We start from the raw sequence: 19538 nt of genomic DNA, 5'->3' as shown, positions 1-19538 counted from the left end.
TTGTGTTGCTCATCATTTTCACTTTCACCTGCGCATACAAAGCACCGTGATCATCATCATCGTAGCGGCTCGCTGCTTGCTCGGTTGCTGGCTCGCGCGTCTGGGTTGACAATAAAACGGTCGCTCCTTCGTACCTGACGTCGTCTCACACCTCTTATATTGAGTACAGTGAAGTTTGTGCTTTCCTTTTAGAGGCACAGCATGCGCATTGTGACAAATTTCTGGCACAGCTTAGCGCTAGTCATGTGAGTGATATGACAGCAGGCAAGTATGTGGTGTGTCTTGATGACATTGCATGTATCATAGAGGAGCTTTTCATAATAAGAGAGAAGGGCTTTGATAGCGTCTTGCTGCTGCTGCAGTGAGTGAGCTGAAAGTGGGATGAATGGCTGAAGTCGGCCAACTATTTTTTTGACGAGTGCTTAGAAAAACATAACTGCTTACATTTCAATGAATCACAGCTAGTGTAGTATGGCCATTGAAAGAAACTCGGAACTGTTTGCGGTGCTTATTTATTCCATGCATCATTCTAGACTTTCATGTTGTTGACTGCATCAGGCCACCTACCAAACTCCAGAGCTTTTCTCTCGCCATGCGGTAAAAGTGAGAAAACATTTGCTTTAAGGAGGGACACTGCTCTTAATTTTTTTTTATTCCTGAAGTGGTATTGATGAAAGTTGGGGAGTTTATGTATGAGTGAGTGAGACAACTTTATTGACAATCTGGCATAAAGGGGGAAGGGGTAGGGGGATTAAAGCGAGACACTAGCGTGCTCGGACGTCCTGGAGCAGCAACCTACTCGCGTCAAACCCGGGGGGGCGCCGCTTTTGGCCGCCGGCGTTCCAGGATGCTAAGCACGTGCTCGACCACGTCTCTTTGATTGCCTGGCTCTCGGCTGATGATTTTGCTGCTTATGGCAGTTGGCATTACTTCTTGGTTACCCGGCGGTGGTGCACAGTCCCACCGCCTCACCGAGACCTACAACGCAGAGAAGCAGCCACACTACGGCAGCTGCAAGTACAAGCAATATGGACCCCCGTCTGGGCAAAGCACGTTTGCCCGGAGGTTTACACCACTGATGTATGCCAACACTGCAAGAAGGTGCGAGCCACACAGAGACACCTCCTTTGGGAGTTTATGTATAATTGTGCACTGATTTCAAATGTGCAAATATTTTTCTAGTGTAATGTGTAGTTTGTAAAATGCAAAATATTTCAGGAAACTTTTTTATGAGCAAGATTTTTTTTTTTAAATGAGAGTTCAAAAGTGCAACAGCACAACACAATCATCTGGAATTAGAACTGTGTGCAGTGCAACGAATATCGATGTGCTAAACTTGTTTGAACAAAAGCTATGGTACGTTGAACAGTTGCAAGTGAGTCAGTTTCAAGCTGGAATTCAGTAATGAATGTTCAACATACCATAACTTTTGTTATAATAAGCGTGTAAGATCCATTTCTTCCACTCCACACAGTTCTGGTTTTAGAATATTGTGATATGCTGATTTACTTTGTGACTCTTCTCGGTTCAAAAAAAGTCTTGCTCCTAAAAGACACATAAGGTATTCTATATTTTAAGAACTGCACATGCTCGCAAAATGTAATTGCGCAATTGAAATCAGCACCCAAATATACCGAATCTTGTCAAGTTTCATTAAAATCTACCAAGAAATATAAAAACATTTTTTATGTGCCATGTTCCCCCTAAACTGGCAAGGGATTCAGACTTTTTTATAAATTATTTTGTGTTAGTAAATGAAATTGTGGACCTTTGCAGGTGACATTCCAGTTCATTTCAACATTTGCCACCCTCGTTCCGCTGGTGGACTGCTCCAAGGCTGTGAACATTCGCACGGACCTCACTGAAATTGAACAGGAAGTGTGCCTGGCCACTGCAGGCTTTGAAGACTTTGTGCTACAACTGATGGAGAGGTGCTTTTCACTGATTGAGAACAGCAGCCTGGAAAATCCAACGAGATTGGATCGGGACACGGACAAGATGAACACTGAGGAGAACATTCTGGAAGTGGGCCTCTCCTCCACCTTCAGCAGCATCCTCACACAGTGCTCCCCCGACATTTTCAGGGTGAGGCTTGATTACACCTTAGCTGCAACTAGTGAGGAGAATGTGGTTCTTCAAAATCTTTTTCAATTCGTCATCGAGTGAGATGAAAATTGCAGAGTTTACGTATATTTGCGCAAATATTTCGAATATGCAGTTATTTTTCTGCTGAGCAAGCCCCCCTCTTCCCTGTTAAAAAATAATTTGACAAGATTTGGAGGAGGGTTCTTGCTCACTTGCGAACTAAAATTCAAGATGGCGGTAGAGAAGCCTCTAAAATTTCTAAGGAAATGCTTTATAGAATATGCATGTATTTACTGTTCTTACTGATTCGGGGAAAATCATTGCATAAAATTTAATGCGATATGACGAGGGGGTAAAGAAGTTCAAGTGTTCAACAACCTGTGATAACTCAAAATGTAACCCCAAGCCACCACATTGTAAAGAAGGCTCAAGAAATTGGGCAGATAATATTGGGCATAACTAAAGACTCTCGGAACTAGGGTTCCTAAGAACCGCTGCGACAAGATTCTGTAGTGAACAGGCTTGGGGGGGGTGCTGGATACTTGGCACATATTTTTAGGTCGTTCAATTCGCCTGCACCACGTGAACTAGTTCACGAGGTGCTGCACTTTGCCATTCGTTTTAGTGGCGCAGCATTGATGACCTCGGAACCCTACCGTAAGTTTCAAAAGGTGCGGAAGAGGTGCAGCACTGGTTCGCGATATTCCGGCACCTCCTAAGCTGATGGTGCCGGCTCAATGCAGCCGCGTGTGCAGTTGAGCAGACAAGGCAGCACTTTGGCGTAGGTGCCGTACCCGTCTCCACTGACGCGACATGTTTTGCTAAGGTGTTAGCATGTCATAAACTGCACACATGTGCGGTTTGTCGTCAGTCAGTGTTAGCTGAACAGTGTAAACTAAGCGAACAGAATTAAGGCCTGCACTTTGTCAGCACATCTTCATTCGTTTTGGGTGTCGCACTGTGCTTGCACCACTGAACTCGCGCTGGACAATTTCTCAACTTCACGTGCACAGCTGTAAACCGGTTCCTATTGGTACAGGTGAATAGAACGGATCTATAATGAAAAGGGGAACGAGGCAGTTTCTCGGGATATTACAGTAGTAAGGGGATGTAGGTCTTTTTAATTTTTTGTAAGTCTTTGTTAATTGAGACAAAGCTTACAGCTTACTGAGGTTACGTATACTTGTGCAAGGATTCGAAATATTCAATTACCTTTCTAGTATTTTTGAAAATCAAATGTTTAAATTCATTCAAGCAAAAGTTACATGTTGGACATACTTGAGTGAGTCTTCATAGCGATGGGATATCAGTGATAAATGCTCAACATACCTTAACTGTTATGGTATGTTGAAAAAGCACTTCGGAGGAAAATGCAGACTTTGATCTATCAGTGTAGCTGATTATGGAAAACCTCAGCCTGGAGTTAGCATATTGGCCCATACATGGTGGCATGTGGCATTACGCATGTGGCGCGACAACGTCAAAGGGAACTTACTTGATGGTCAGTTGAGCTTTCGATCAAATAGAGCTTTCCTGATGCACCTAAGTAATTTCCTTTATTAAAGTGTTAGCCACTGATTCAGATTTTTTTTTTTCATGTGTTGGCAGATGCCATTTACGCTGCTCTGATTGTAATGGGATCGGCACGGCGACTTGTGTTCTTTTACAGGCTGCCCTGGAGAAACTGCATTCCTTTGTCTCCAACCGAATCTTGGAGACCCGTGTGTCTGGCCGCTACGTTGCCAATTTGTGCCGTTGCATGGCTCGGGTGAGCTTTTCTTGCTGCAACTGCAGCTTTCGGTTATGTGAGCTCTCAATATATCTGTATGTCTATCCGCAAGTTGCCTGAACATTTCCACTTCACTCTTAACAGGTGTAGGACAGAAATTTGAAAAATTTTAGCTTATGAGAATATCTTTTGGAATAGTATTAGCATTAAAGTCAAGCCAGGTACCTGTCACCATCTTGCAAGCAGTTTAATCGTAAAAGTTCTAAACGTGCATTAGTTGGTGACATTACTCTCTGTTTGTTTTTAATTCTTATAAAACTTCAGCACACAGGTGGGGAATGACAGCAAAGAGGTGGAAAGAAGGCTGTGTCAGCTTGCATCGTGACTTTTTTTCTTTTCATTGAACGTATTGCCTCACTTCTGGTGTAATCATGAGGGTACGAGTCTATCTATAGTCTTCAATTCTAACTCTATAGAGTGCTGTGCTTGTAGGTGGGAGCTCTCCAAAGCGTCCACAGTAATTATGCAGTGCATGAATGATATAATGTAGCCGGCCCCATCTATCGTGGAATACCTAATACTTGGCTCACATATTCACAGCTGATCACCTGCATTTTTTGACCACGTTCAAAAGCGTTGCAGGAGGACCTTTTTAGAGGGCCAACACCCCATTTTCAGTGGTTATCAGTGTTATGTGGGTCAATCCTTCGCATTCACAAACAATTTAATGAAATTTTAGCGCCTTTAGCCAAGCTTTAAAATTATAGTTGAATATTTTGATAAAAACGAGAGCAGTCGGAGAGTTAGATAACAGTGATGCACTTGGAAGTCTTGACATAACAGGCTGTTTGCTTTGCTAGCACCTACATTCCGGCAAACGAGTTTGTTCCATTTCGTAGTCAGCTGCTCATGTAGTCGAGCTATTTCAGCTTCCTTCATCCTGTCATCTAAACTGAACGATTCGCAGAGGCTGAAACTGTGGTAGAAGACGAACAGTGCCGCTTCACGAGCACATGTCGCACAAGCCGTGGCAAAATGGCCGTGACCAGTGGTAGGCAGGGTTTTCAGACGCTTACTTCCGGAGCTCGTCTTGCGCTGAAATATTCTTTTATAGTTCATTTTTCATATATATATTGGCACAAAAGACACTCTGCTCCTATTTTTCACAGAAAACTTCAAATTGTTGGCTGACCGTGTCAGGGCATTTTTAACATGAACTGCTTTCTCCTAATATGTTGCGCATTTTTTTGTCTGGGCTTAATTCAGGTCAATCCCAACCTGGCACTGGCCACATTTGTGCCACACTTCACCAAGCTGGTCATGGCACTGACCAAATCTGATGAAGTGGCCACAGAGGAACTTCTTGACGACGAGCTTCTCTTTCACCTGCTATTGCTTTCTGAGGTAATGTTGTAGACCGTGTTAATGTTAACTGTTGTGCAAATTTTAGCTTCACATTCAGAAAAAAAAAAGTGTTTGAAATAAAAAAAAAATTCATAGTGTGTGTTTTAACAACCCATGTCCGAGTGATCATCTTCGCAGTTACTCGTGCCCATCACATGGGTGCCTCTGAAAGTACCAGAATAAACAGCTAAGTGATTAAATAGAAAATTTCTGGGCAGTTCATTATAGTATTCCTCTGTCATTTACAGATATGAGTAGGCGTCTGCCTGATAAGCTACCTCTACTGTGTGAAAAAGTTCTGTGTAGTAATATCCATAGCTGCAATAGTCGCATGCATCCATAGGTAATCTTGAGCAGTCCTCTGCATTTATGTATATAACCTAGCCAAATGTATAGTGTAAGGTGAAAGTGCGACACTGGTTATGTAAGTCATAAAGCAAAACCACCATTACTGCCCGACATTTTTAATGCCTTTGTCAAGATTGTTGTATGTAATTAGTAGTTCTCATTGGCAGGTTAGCATACACTGTTAGCCAAAGAACACCTGCACCTAGTCTCAGTAGCGAGGGCACCACCGCCTCGCCAAGACAGTGGCAAATGTCCTTCTACATTTCACCGGCGCTACATAACTACATCTGACAGGGTAAACAACCTGAGGTAACTAGCTACAGACGATGCATATCTCAACTGCTGTAAAAGCAGGAAGTCGAAAAAGCGATTCAAAAAGTAGTGCGCATGTCACGCACCAAGCTTTCAAATCTCACTAAGAAGATTCTACTCGTACCGGGAAGCCTCATATGCTGACCTCAAACATTAGCGACGCTTTGTGAATGGAACAGTGGGAACTCTACGAGTGGGAATCGCAGGATGCTCGTGCTATGCAGTTCCTAAGGTTTCCCAGCAGTGGAGCTGCCATATGTTTTAGGGGTGAAGTTACCTCAGGTCGAGGCTTGACCGTTTGCAGTGTTAACGTGCACCATAGCCGTGGTGATGATGATGATGATGAAAATGATGCCGATAATGATCATGGACGACAGGCTTGCGCATTATATGACATCATGATATGCTCTAAGATGCGTTTGGCTGGAAACAACCAACTGCCAGGAGAACGGGCACAGACATAGTCTTTGCCAACTTCAGGCTAAGATGCCATACCACAAGGCAGCAATAATGAAGGTAAAATGAAACTCGCAACTCAACACAACATACTATTTATGATAAATAAACCTTGTATATAACTGTACGCCACATTGTCACTTATTTACATGGCCCCGCCGCAGTGGTCTAGTGGCTAAGGTACTCGGCTGCTGACCCGCAGGTCGCGGGGTCGAATCCCGGCTGTGGCGGCTGCATTTTCTATGGAGGTTAAAATGCTGTTGGCCCGTGTGCTCAGATTTGTGTGCACGTTAAAGAACCCCAGGTGGTCGAAATTTCTGGAGCCCTCCACTACGGCATCTTTCATAATCATATGTTGGTTTTGGGACGTTAAACCCTACAAATCAATCAATAAATCACTTGCTTATTTACATGCATGAGTGCTCAGTGTCATGGGTGTTTATGGTGACACCAAATGATCCCACTGCTTTGCCCACCCATCGTCATTCACTTCTTGGATATGTCGTGATTTTTGTTCTGTGTGATGCAGATTGTGCGCTGTAATGGTAAAGAGTTGATTCCGCACTTGTCCTCGCTACGAGATGTGCTTCGTCGAACGCTGCACTTGTCATCACGGAGGGGCTACCTGCTGGCTAGCAGCCTGCTACGGAACATCCTGCGGGCTTGCAGTTTGCTCTTCCCCCTCGACTACCGCATGACCGCAGTGCCATGGGAGCAGTGTCTCAACTTTGCAGAGTACTTGCCTATCAGGGTGCGTGTTTTGTTTTTCTTTTTAGGGGTGGATGAAAAGCAAAGTTGAGGTTCCCAGCGAATTCAAAGTGAATGAGTGATTTGGTCAAATCAGTGCCAAATATACATACAGTTAAACATGCTTATAACGATCCTTCATGTAACATATTTCTCAATATAAAGAAGTTTTTCTACTCCCTGCCGTTGCTCCATGGAAGCACGTGTATTTATATTCCACATATTACAAAGAAAAATAATCATTTTTGGCATGACCGAACTAACACAATATTTTTAATAATCAGAAGTAGGCAGGTGCAAATTTCACTTTTTTGATTCAAAATAAAATTGAAGCAACTTTGAATAGTAGCTCATTTATTTATATTTAAGTGTACATGAAGCAACATAAGATGGTCAAAACTTTTCAGCCATTTCCTGCAGTGTCCCTCAAATTCATGTACTGGTTCTGGGACATAAATTCTCAGCAATGACCATTAAGGTTCGTAAGTGAACAGAAAGTTATACTGCTCGTATTGAGTTCATCTGTAACGTGATGTAATGTGATGCTGGAAAAACGTTGCGATGGGGTAGTTTTCGTGGATGGTTGCTTGCAGGAGTGGGGTCGAGCAGGAGACATCGACCATCTGGACATCAAGTGGCACGTCCCGTCCAGTGAGGAGCTGGCATGTGTGCAAGACCTGCTTGAAACCTTCCTGCAGCCAGAACTGCAGGCATTGCTCGGGTGGAGTCGGGGAGAGCGCACTCTGTCCAGGTGTGTCTCTCTCTCTTTCATCTATACAGCAGGGTGGAAAGGAACTGATATTTTGTATTGGTGGTCACACAGGCTACTTTTACATGCGAGCATTACTGATCCAGATCACCTTTCTTGATCGCCATCAGCAATCATCACTGCTACATAATCCAGACTGGATTGAGTTTGACACCAACATTGCCCAACTCATAATCTGGGAGCCAAATCGCAATGCACAGATCAGGACTGTCTTGGCTTTAATCAGGCCTGCTCACAGTTAAAAGTGGACCTGTAGCACTAACTTATCTGGTGATCCTAATCTCGATCTGCCCTAATTGTGATACACAACTTGTTTTTCACTTTTTATTGTTACCTTTTCTGCTGGTTCTAGTATCATTCACCTTTTGTAGAATTTTGATCGTATTAATTATATGTTCAACATTGCTCTGTTCTTGCGTATAATATTTTACTTCTTCATGTGAATTTGGGTTTATACCTTTGGTGCATAAAATTTTTGTAAAGCCCCCTTACTCAATGCCTATGTGGCGATGTAAGGTATTTCAAATAAAACAAAAGTGCCTGTGGGAGGTCAGTATTATAGTTTTTATTGGTTTTCTGGTCTTTTGTTTATCTGACTGGTTTTTTAAAATTTGTAGCTTTTCTTGTGAAATTGAAATGGCCTAAAGAAGGGATTGCTAGTATAGTTGTAAAAACATACAAAAAGGGCATTTATTGTTCCTTACATTCAAGCAAATTTCTCAACATAGAATCGCCAAATGATCAAGTTTCATCTTGCTGAACAGTGATGGTGAATGTTTGTCCATGCTAAACATTGAGGCCTATCTATGCTGTTTGGTGGAATGGTGTTGCAAACCGATAAACTTAGGCAGAGCCACATTCTCAGCTGTGGTGACGATAAATTCACATTTAGTTGAATGCATTGGCTTTAATTTGTTTGATTTGCTTTAGTACATGTATTGACTAGTGATACCCTGCTTGTTTACCTGCTCCTTCATTGTGTGGAAGCATTTTCAAGTCCCCTGCAACTTACTTTTCATTTTTTTTAATCTCTCAATTTTTTTTCCAGAGAAGAGGTTCAGCGCAGCCTCAACCTGGTCCTAGACTGCATTTTGGGAGCAGGGCTTGCGCTACCACTGTGGCCTGGGGAGCCTGTCAACTTGTGAGCTTTCAATTAATTTAATTTCGTATCTTTGCCAAATATGTGTGTGCCTATCCGCACGTATACGTGTGTTTAGAGGGGGGCAGCTATGCCAGTGCCTACTCCACTTACATTGGGTTGCACAATCTTCGGTGCATGACTTTGCTCAAGTTTGACCTACGACTCAGCTGATGTCGGGCCTGCTTCAGCTGTAGGCCTCCTCGTGAGGCCTCGTAACCACAGTGCCACTGTTGCGGGAATGGTTCAGTTATTACTGCGGTGCATGGGTGAGATGGTAAGGACAATCAGAATTCGCCTTTTTTGCCGTTTTGGGAACTCGAACTAACAATCTTTGAATTTTGTTGGTGAATTTTTCATTTTTCTGAGTTAATTGCAGTGTACACCATGATTACTATGCTAGAGTTAAAGACAATGATGAACGTCCGCTATGCTTTTATTGGCCTAATAGTCTGTTGAGTTCATTTGGCTGCATCTAACAAATGACTGAACCCTTCATAAAAAAAATTCCTTTTGTTTGAAATAACCATAAGAGATCACAAGACAGAGCAAGCCATTACAATGGATACCACCAAAGCTAGCCAACACCGTCATAAAATGTAGCCTTGTCTACCGTGGCACCCATAGCAGCATCTTTTGCCCCTACAGCAAACTTTGACATAAGACCTGTAGGCATTAAATAATAATAATAAAAAAAAACTGCTAGAAGACACTAGTAGCTTATCTTGATTCTTATTATACTGTTCGACTAAATATGGAACATTTGCCTGTCCTCTTTCTTCCTGGCAGGTTTGGCTCAAAAGTTCCTGCTTACTTTGAGTACAAAGTCTTTCTAGGAGTACCATGTAAGTTGTTAACCATATTTCTCAAGTCCCCATCTTAGTTATTCATTGTCTATTGTAGAGTTCAGTGGCATAGACTGCTTTTAAGTGGGAATGTAGAAATGTTACATTCGTGTACTAAACAAGCCTAATTATTATTTTTTATTAGATCACTGGCCTTTTTTGTCAGTAGAAATCTTACACAGCAATTATGTCATTTCTTTTTTATTATGAAGCTACAGTCGACGTCCGATTTCTCGAACGCCTGAAATTTCAAACGTGCCTGATTTCTCGGACTCATCTGTGGCCCCGTCAAATTCCTCGTAGAGTCAATGTATTAAAAAGTCCAATATTCCGGACGTTTGTAGCTTTTGCCATCCGATTTTCCAGACTTTTTACCGCTAATCGCAGACTCGAAATCACTATCAACGCCGCCATTTTGTTTGTTTTCGTACCTTTGAACTCACCGCACCATGGCTGCGGTACCCTCAAAACTGCGAATGCCGCAATCCAGCGCACACCAATCTGTTGCTAGCCATAGCTTATTCAAACCTGTGGCCACAGCCATGCCACAGCCGCATGGTGCTGTGCAGCCTGTGCTCCTGTCCTCCGGCAGTGGGAAAAGCTACGCTGTTGATCTATGAACTGCCGTCGGCAAGCTTGCGTCGTGGAAGGCGGTTACGCAACGAACCCTGCGAAACTGTTTTCGCCATGCGAGCTTCCTACTGGACGCCAAGACGACAGTCTCGCCCGGAGTGGGCAGCATGTGCGACGAACTTCCACCCGCAGACATTGCCTTGGACGATCTGCACGCTGCCAGTTTTTCGATTTCAGCCGGGATAACCTTTGAGGGCTTCGCTAACGCTGACAAATACCTCGAGCTGTGTGCAGAATTGACCGATGACGATATCATTCAGGTTACTTCCAACGCCTCTGACACTGAGATAGAATAGGCAGCACCTACACAGCCAATGAGCTTGGAGTTGACGCGAACACTGACGCTGTCATCGGGTTCACCATCGATGTACAGCGACAGCATGACGTTAGCTGAAATTATTGCAGACATCACCCCGGCCAGTGGAGTGCCGTGGTAACAAAAATAGGCTACTTTTGTGTCCCCCCTTCTGCTCCCCCCCTGCCTAAGTGTTTACAAATGCAGTAGCGCCGGCCACATCAATTTTTTCCCCTTTTTTTCTTTCATATTTTTGTTTTCTAAAATATAAACAGATCTTTTCAGAGCCCGTAAACAATGCATTTGCTGAATTGCAATGAGAATCCTGTACTCCTGCCGTGATTCTCTCTGTCAGCAAAAAATACCTATTAAAAAAGTGTGTTTTCACTTGCATTCGTTTTTTCAGTCTGTTCGATTTTCTGGACGTTTTCGCGATCCCTTGAGGGTCCGGGAAATTGTACGTCGACTGTATTTCTTTGTTGAATGGCATGTGTTTTGAACAGCCTTGTGCATTTCTGTTTCTATAAATTGCTTACAAGAAAATTTTTGGACTTTTCATCTATTCATCTTTTCATCTGTCGCATGAACAGTTTTATTCGCACAATTTTAGAGGTAGTGCTGATTTAAGGAGAACAAAAAGCTCTGTATTAAGGTGCATGCATATTTTTATTTAAATTGAATACAGTACTGTATCACTGTATTATGATACAATTACAGTTTGTTAAGTGTGTTTTATACTCTGTCATGAATTATTTTCTCACGTTAGGCCTCGTACACAACCAAGCTGTAGATTTTTTTCGCGCCCCTTATCATCATGAACCAGCACCAACTCGCCCAACTTTTTACTTTACTCAGTATTTACTAATTCATTGCATGTGCGAAAATAACAGCGATTCTCAGTTTTCAATATCTTTTCTCAAGGTGTACAGGTAGTATTCTTGGTACACTTGACACTATTTTGGAAAGCTTTTGCTCTATTAACTTTATTATATATGCACTGGCAGTTGTAGTAACGTACAAATTAAAGAGATGATAGTTGTAAAGTAATGATTAGAGTAACTTCTATCACCAGAAATATTTTAACAGCCAAAAATAATAAAAAAAATTTGAGGTGGTGTTTAAAGCAATAAACTCTGATTATAAACATGTTGCTTTCAGTCAATTATAAATGTAGTAAATACATTGATACTGTCGGCATTTGTGGGCATCTTACAATACGTACTATAATGATACTGTGGGCATTTGACAATACATGTAATGAAGCTTTCTTCACAGTGCATGTGGCTTCATTTAAATGAGCTCTGACATGTACTGTAAAGAAAATGCTGTGCATGTTAATTTTTCAGGGCTTAGTTTTAATGATAATTGATTGCTGACCTGTGCATATCACTTGTTCTCGTTTTCAAAATGTTCAATTATTTCCACTTTGCAGCTGTGAACTTCAAGTCTGGAGAAAACGTGCGACAAGTCATAGCCTCTATCATGCGGAAAGTTTTAGGTACGTGGTGTTTGGTTTATTGCTAGCAATTCATGGACTGCTTGCTTTACAGACCATACTCTGGAAACTCACGAAGATGACATCAAATCCCTTTGCCTGATTATCAAGGTAAAGCATAGCCAAGCATTATGCACTGTGCATTTTAATTAAACTGTCTTTACTCTTATCACCTTAACTCTTATCGCAGATCTACCATGAGCTCATGTTCTTTTGGGGCATCCCCAAGGACGACTTTGATACTCGATGGAAGGGATTCAACATTGTGAAGAAAGGCTTGGAAAACAGGGTATGTTTGAAGTCTTTGGAAGATGCAGCTCATATTAATTTGCTGAACAAGCAGATTAATATCACACAGCACCAGAAGTGTAGGTGAGGGGGCATGGAGTGAAGCTAGACTAACTGTACATTCAGTGAGGTAGACAAAACTTTCTCCATCACAGTTTTGTGATTGAAATTTGTCAGTTTGTTTATGCAAGGTTGATTCCTTCAAAAAGTATACTACTTATCTAAAAAAAAATGCATCCCTTAATAATTAAGGCTGCTAAGGTATGTGGGCTATGTTGCGGTGGGGGGGGAAACACTTCTCCCCCACCTAAAAAGATTTTTTCATAGAGGGCGAGAGTTCAGTCTTCCCCTACACCCTCCCCCCATTAGTGATGTACCAAAGTAATTGTACTGCTTATTCCAAACATTGTAAAGTGATACTCTGGCAGAAAATTAAGTGCCTCTTGTGATAGACTTGTCATATCTGTTATTCCAGTGTAACTTGTCTTCCAGGCAGCCTTCATTTATCTCCAAAAAAAGAATTGTCATGTATGAACCCACGATGACTCTGGGAGTGTGAAGATTTCTATTTCTTTGTTTCGCTGGCTGTAGTGCAACTTTTAGTTGTCAGTCACTGTCTATATCATTGTTCTTGTTCTTTTGTATATTCATTTTATGCCTGCCTGCCTGTTCAAAAGACGAATGAACTTTGCCAGTAAATTGTGATAGACCACAGAAAGAAGAGATGTAGTGTTAAGTCATGCTAATAAATACAAATTTATGAAGGGCAGTGTATCTCTTTAACCTGTTACATAGGAAGTGCATACAAGTGATGGTCTTGCCATCATCTTTCTCATCGCAGCTAGCCAAACACAAGCAACACATTCGAGCTCTGCTTGTGGACAGGGCACAGTTGCAGCAAGAGGTGAGTTCACCAGTCATATTTACTTGCTCTCTTTCAACATCACAATACCACTGCTAAAGCCCGTATACATAAAATGACTTGATAAGGCCAACAGTTCCTTCATCTCAATGCAAGCAGTCATCACAATGGATCATGAGGATCGATTGTGACATGACACTGTCAATTCATGCATGAACTAGTACTTGAAAACAGTGATAACCTCTGCAATCATGCACTGCTTCTGGAAATACATATTTCACTGTTCTCGGTAGATCTTGTGGCTTTCATGAGGATGACAAAATAGTGTGTACTGGATTTCCTGATGAATTGAAGGTAATCAGAGGCTCTACAAAATGTACACATGGTCTCGTGAATAAATCTGAGTACAGTTCAAGTTTAACACTGAATGTCTTTATAATTATTAAGGACTTCACAAAGGCACATCTATCTAAGCGTTTGTGAATAAGCTCACAGCCTCACATTCATCATTTGAGCCAGCGTTCCAGGTTGTGACTAATTTTTCCATGTGTAATTATAATTGATACAGTCGTTTTGGGAGAAGACTACAATATGTTTGATGCAGATTTTTGGTAGTGTCATGCAGGTGTTTGGTACTTTCTCGTGTTGGTGTATAAGTTATGGTGAATATTTGAATTTGCATGCTTCTTTATTTTTCTACCAAACACTGCAATTTGCATATCTTCTGTCGATTATATTATTCCACTGTTGTATGGATCCTTTAACTTGCATTGAAGAATCGAAGAAGATTAAGTCTGGTTGGAAGGGTTCTTCTTTAGCCTCGCTTGCCTTCCCACTTTATGACATCTCACTGTCTTCATGCAGATGCGTATCCTGAGCCGCCACTTGAGCTATTTCACAGAATTTCACCGAGACCTGATGCTTGACCTGTCACGCCTCGCCACCAGCCACTACAGCGAGGTAAGCCACTCAAACAAAACATTCAAGTGTGGTTTTCATACAATGTGCACTCTGCCTATCCACACCACCAGTGTCTAGCATCTGAATTCATTTTTAACAAATATTGTCACTGTTGCTCCCTTACTGGGTGATTAATGAAACAAACATGCTGCCTTATTTACTGGTCTCCTTTTCCTACATTATTAAGTCTTTAAACAAACTGCGTGCTCTTGCCTATTTCGGTCATGCTGTGTTTCCAATCACAAATTCTTAATGCCGTGCTATGCACGCGACAAGCGCATTTTGTTTTTGTTTTTCTTTTATTCTACTCTACATGTGTATAAAGCAAGCAGTGTCTTTGCAATCATCTTCACACTTATGTTGCGCACGGGCTTCTTGATTGAACTGCATCGGTGATTGCATTTTTATTCCTGTAATGGCTCTTTTGGAATTAACAGTTTAAATAACCAAGCGAACAAACCATTTTGTGCAGGTGCGAATTCAAGCCCAGGAGGTGCTAGGCAACTGCGTGCACAATTACCCAGGCTCGCACACTCTCCTGCTGGGAGGACTGATGGAGCAGCTGACGCCCGAGCGGCCTGAAGTGACGCACGAACAGTTCAAGGGTGCCTTGTACACCCTGCTCGGCAAGAAGCAGCGAACGATGCTCGTCCTGTGCGACTGGCCCTTCCTGGGTTCCCTGTGGCCCGCACTGGTTGGGGCACGGCACTCCGAGAAGCCGTCCATCATCTGGCTCCTGGAGCACATCCTCGAGACGCTGCAGAAGCACCTCGAGACCATACAGATTGCGATCAAGGTATGTCGAGCGCTGTTTGGAATCGAGTTTGATTTTTGTTTTACGCAAAGTTCACGCACTTTGCGTGAACCCATAGCCATACGCTAGGTTCGATGCAAAAAGAAAAAAAAAAAGGAACATGTCTTTGGTGGCACTTCAGAAAAGCAAAACTGAACTGTTATATGTAACGTTGAATATTGAATCACTGGTAAACAACACAGGAGCTTGTAGCAGCAGTGCCACAGAAGTGCCGATGTGAGGAGCGATCTATTTGATAGTAAAGCAATGAAGACCTCTCTTCGGCAGCGTGGGTGTCAGCCTTATGTGGGTGCAGCCTCATTTTTAGTAAGGCTGTGGGTATTCTAAATATTGAATGCATTGCAAATTTAAATAATAAAGTTTGAGTGTATATCGAATTACTTTTTTGAGTAGTTGATGATTATTTAATACTTTTCAAACACTTTGAAGTAAAATCACAGAAAGAAGTTGCAGAGCGTATTTAAGCACATTCTTGTCAGATAGGAACATGGAAGTGTTTCTTTTGGTTAGTTGGATACTGAGGGGATGGTGGGTGTTCTTAGTTTGTTTTATCAATGGTGAGGCAATGCAGAGACCGAATTGTACTTATTTACATGGTTTGGTGCAACCAATATGGTGTCGACAATACTTGTGAGAGGAAAAAACACCATTTCCTGAACTTTCACTTCTGTGGAGTCCTAATGATTTGGCATACAAGGTCGCACTCCTTTCCAGTTCGGAGTTCCTCATCTGCCTGTAGATGTCATGTATAAAACATCTAAAATTTTGGATGCTATAAATCTTTGTCTGATTTGTTCAGGCTTTCTGGTCTGAAACAGCATTAATTAATAAAACCCTCACCTCTGCCGCGTAGGTGTAGTGCTTGGATCAGTTTAAGACCGTAGCAGAGCCCCAAAGGCAGCTATGCTGCAGTACCATAGTTTGGCACAGTGGAGCATAATAAAAGTATGAAGGGGCCACTGTAACATCCCAGTATATCTCAGTGTTGGAACCAGCGTTTTCTTGAGTCGTCTACATTTGCCACTGTGTTTAGCACTGCAACAGAGTTTGAAAAGCAGCTTTGTCACAAAGCCAGAGTGTGATAGGGTGAGGCATATAAAAAAATTTTAAGGGGATATTGTCAATTAAACTTTTTATGATCACTGGTATGTGCAATTCCTTTAGATAATCACGTCATGTCACAACAAATCTGGTCCCTAAAAATAATGTTGGCTTTAATCTACACATTCGAGTAGAAGTTGCACTGATATGACAGGAACTGAAGATGGTGAGAACGAAAGTAATTGAATTGCTTAGCCCTAAATTGAAACCTCCCGTTTCATTCAGTTCGTGAGGGCTGTACTTAAAACAGCTTACTGTAGTAGTCAAAACACTACACTTCTATGCATTTCTAGGGCTTAGGCAAAATATTAAAAAACAGATAAGCACAGAAAGAAAAAGGGGCAGTAAGAACACTGGTCTTCAACTGGACCTTACTGGTGCTACTTAATAAAGTAAATTAAGAAAGAACCGAACAGTGATGATGTGGAGGAGATACTGACACAGCACTTCAGTATGGTTTTCTCAGTGTTGACTTTGTTCATTGCATGTCGTTTCTTCTATCAGGTGCCAGCACCCTGTTTGGAACGTGCCCAGCTATTGGCACTTGCTGCATCTGCTGAAGAAATGGCTGCAGCAGTGGAAGCTGAGGAACAACGCAACAGTCGTGCAAAAACGTAAGTATTGCACTAGATTTGGTGCATTCAACGCCAACCTCGGCAAAATTGCGTTCTTCCGATTGATGTCTGCATTTTTGTTTTCTGCATAGAGGAAGCTTACCAGACTGAAACCAGTCGTCTTTGTTGAATGTAATGAAAGCCTCTCGTTGTAGCTACTACACTTGAAGGACGTGAACCTGCAGGCATTTAGTAGGTTTTTGTGGTTAAATGGGCTGTGCAACAATACACACATCATGCACAGTCATGAAGCCCTGCCGATTGGGGGTGGAGGCCCCCGAGAATGGATGAGCCAAACATTGCACAGCACAGCACACAGCCGGGATTTGCATTTGACCCTCAAAGGGAGCTAAAAATGGCTTACTCTTCTGTTGACAAATCATGTCGTAAACCCAATTGAGAGTACTCAAAGTCACGACACACTCTAACAAACAAGCGTATATTATTGGCCATACTTATTAAGACGTCGTCATCATCGTTTCTACGTGTAGCTTCCAGCATGCTTGCTGGAAAGGAGACTAAGTGCTAAGGACGCATGAGAAATTCCTGTAATGCAGTTCGTACCTGGTGGATTCTGAAAATTTTTTGCTTAGTGTACCGTACCTTGCAATTACATTTTTCTCCGTCAGCGAGGACTCTTACTGGTTGTTTTACTAAAATGGGTTTACTTATAGGGCGATTTCACTGTGGGTTTTGCATTTACTTTTGATCGGCTTCATTATTAAAACCAGTGACAAGCTAGCTTTAAAAAAATTTGTAATTTTCAGGCTAGTTATCTTGGAAAGCTCAGACATGCACTACTGGATTTGCTTGATTAATTCAAGTAGCTAGGAAGGCAAGCTGGTAACCTTCATCATAAAACTGCACACACACACGAAGCAATGCTCGTGGTTCGGTTCTTTCCTTCTTCTTTTGTTTTTGTGTGTGTATGTGCTGTTTTGTGGTGAACTAGCTTGTCTCATTTATGAATTTTGCTCACTTTTATTAAGCATCGAATTTTTCTGCCTTTTCCACAGGGAGTATGAAAACCTTGTCTGCAAGCTGGTTTCTCAGGTGGAGAGTGGCAGCCTGTGAGTATCCACTTGTTCTTTCCGTGTGATGAGTTCACTGTAGAGAGATACAGCATAGAGAAGATGAGCTAGCATATACTTCTAACCAAATGCTTAGCATGTGAAAGGCAGTGCTGGTATTAATGCCTGGTGACATTTGTCAAGACCATTTAATGTATTAAATTCTTTTGGTAAGCTTGTGAAGTCTCAAATCAAGCAATGACTACATCGATTTTGTTTTTAGGCACTCTAAACAAGCATAACAAATGGTTTCCCATCAAAATTGTTTTTACAATACAGTGCGAACTTGTTCAGTGCTCTGAGCAGGAGAGCAGAGGACAAATGGGCTGTTCTAAGCTGTGATACAGTACTATTTTATGGTTATGTAAATAAACAGTGAGAACATATATTTTTGTTCATTTTTTTTTTCAGTGCAGTTAACTGACTATGTATCATTCCTCCTGAAATTACAACTGTTCGTGTATGTTAATTTTTTTTCTTTCAGCTGGTATGTCAGTAAGGAATTCTGGCCTATTGGCTCGTAATGGTGTTACCATAACTGTATATAAGTAATGGTTGTCTATTTTATATTCATTTTTATGTTATTTTAACTTTTTTTTTGCTCATTTCAAGTAATATATAAGTAAACGAGTAGGAGTGGCCATTGAAACATAAACATTATTTCCTTCAGCCTACCCCATGACTTCTCTGAAACAAAATTTGTCTGAAATTTTATTTTACAGCTTGAAAGGAACTAGAGGGCAAAAGAAATGAAGGAAAGGAAGACTAAGGACATGTCAGTCTTACCTTTTTTTATTTTTATTTTCAAGCACTGGAAGTTCACAAAATGTTTAAATACTGTCTGCTATAGATAGAATTTTCAGAGTCTATCAGCAACAGAAGTTTTGAATTTTGCAGTACTTCAAGCAGCAGTACTTGCATGTAGTATCCCTGCTAGTACAAACTAAAATTCATTACAGTGGAACTGAAGGGATCGTGAAAATTAGTTCCGCGGTGCAGGCTCGGCATCCACATGAACAACTAATGCAACTAGAGGCATTTTTTCAATTTAAGCACCAATTCTATTTAAGCAACTTTTATTTTTCAATACTACTATCCAAGTACTGGGACAGCTGCCAGTATTAATAATGATGCTAATGGTACCATTACCAGTGTGATAATTGGAACTTGTACTGGAACGCCTATACTGTAGTACACTACCAATGGTTCTGGTAGAAGGGATACTGGCAGTACTTCTAGAGCATTGGTTCTAGCAATAGTGTTGCGCTGCTACTGATACTAGCAGCACTAATACCCTTGCCACAAGTCTCTTTAGCATTTCATTTGTTTTCCGTACAAATACAACTACTTGCATTGCTAGTACTGGCCCTGGCATGAAATCATAGCAGCATTAGACAGTTGCCATTAGCGCGATAGTGTGAGATAATGAAATATCGTTACCGTGCCGCAAACGTTCGTTGCGAAGAGTGAGTGAGTGAGTGAGCAAACTTTATTTAACCAGCGGATTGAGGCGTGGGCCTAAGCCGCACCAGGGGCGGTGGTCGTTGCGAAGAGCGCCTTATAGTTTAGCAGG

At 41.7% G+C, this 19538-nt stretch overlaps 1 protein-coding gene across 2 annotated transcripts in view; it reads left to right on the top strand.

The window, feature by feature from the left end:
* The window catches only part of LOC119166906 (proteasome activator complex subunit 4-like), an 81544-nt gene that overhangs the window by 28002 nt on the left and 34004 nt on the right, over window positions 1-19538 (top strand). For both annotated transcript variants that reach the window (XM_075867583.1, XM_037418295.2), the window contains exons 12-26: window positions 1777-2085; window positions 3755-3853; window positions 5081-5218; window positions 6864-7085; window positions 7675-7832; window positions 8899-8991; window positions 9778-9833; window positions 12194-12259; window positions 12312-12367; window positions 12447-12545; window positions 13386-13448; window positions 14271-14366; window positions 14839-15162; window positions 16786-16895; window positions 17912-17965. In XM_075867583.1, the coding sequence (XP_075723698.1) occupies window positions 1777-2085; window positions 3755-3853; window positions 5081-5218; window positions 6864-7085; window positions 7675-7832; window positions 8899-8991; window positions 9778-9833; window positions 12194-12259; window positions 12312-12367; window positions 12447-12545; window positions 13386-13448; window positions 14271-14366; window positions 14839-15162; window positions 16786-16895; window positions 17912-17965 (1943 nt within the window). The remainder of the gene's footprint in view (window positions 1-1776; window positions 2086-3754; window positions 3854-5080; window positions 5219-6863; window positions 7086-7674; window positions 7833-8898; window positions 8992-9777; window positions 9834-12193; window positions 12260-12311; window positions 12368-12446; window positions 12546-13385; window positions 13449-14270; window positions 14367-14838; window positions 15163-16785; window positions 16896-17911; window positions 17966-19538) is intronic.

Source organism: Rhipicephalus microplus, chromosome 6 (genome assembly GCF_043290135.1).
Source record: "Rhipicephalus microplus isolate Deutch F79 chromosome 6, USDA_Rmic, whole genome shotgun sequence".
Classification (NCBI taxonomy): domain Eukaryota; kingdom Metazoa; phylum Arthropoda; class Arachnida; order Ixodida; family Ixodidae; genus Rhipicephalus; species Rhipicephalus microplus.
The sequence above is the reverse complement of the archived record's forward strand: the minus strand, read 5'-3'. Positions and strand labels throughout refer to the sequence as shown.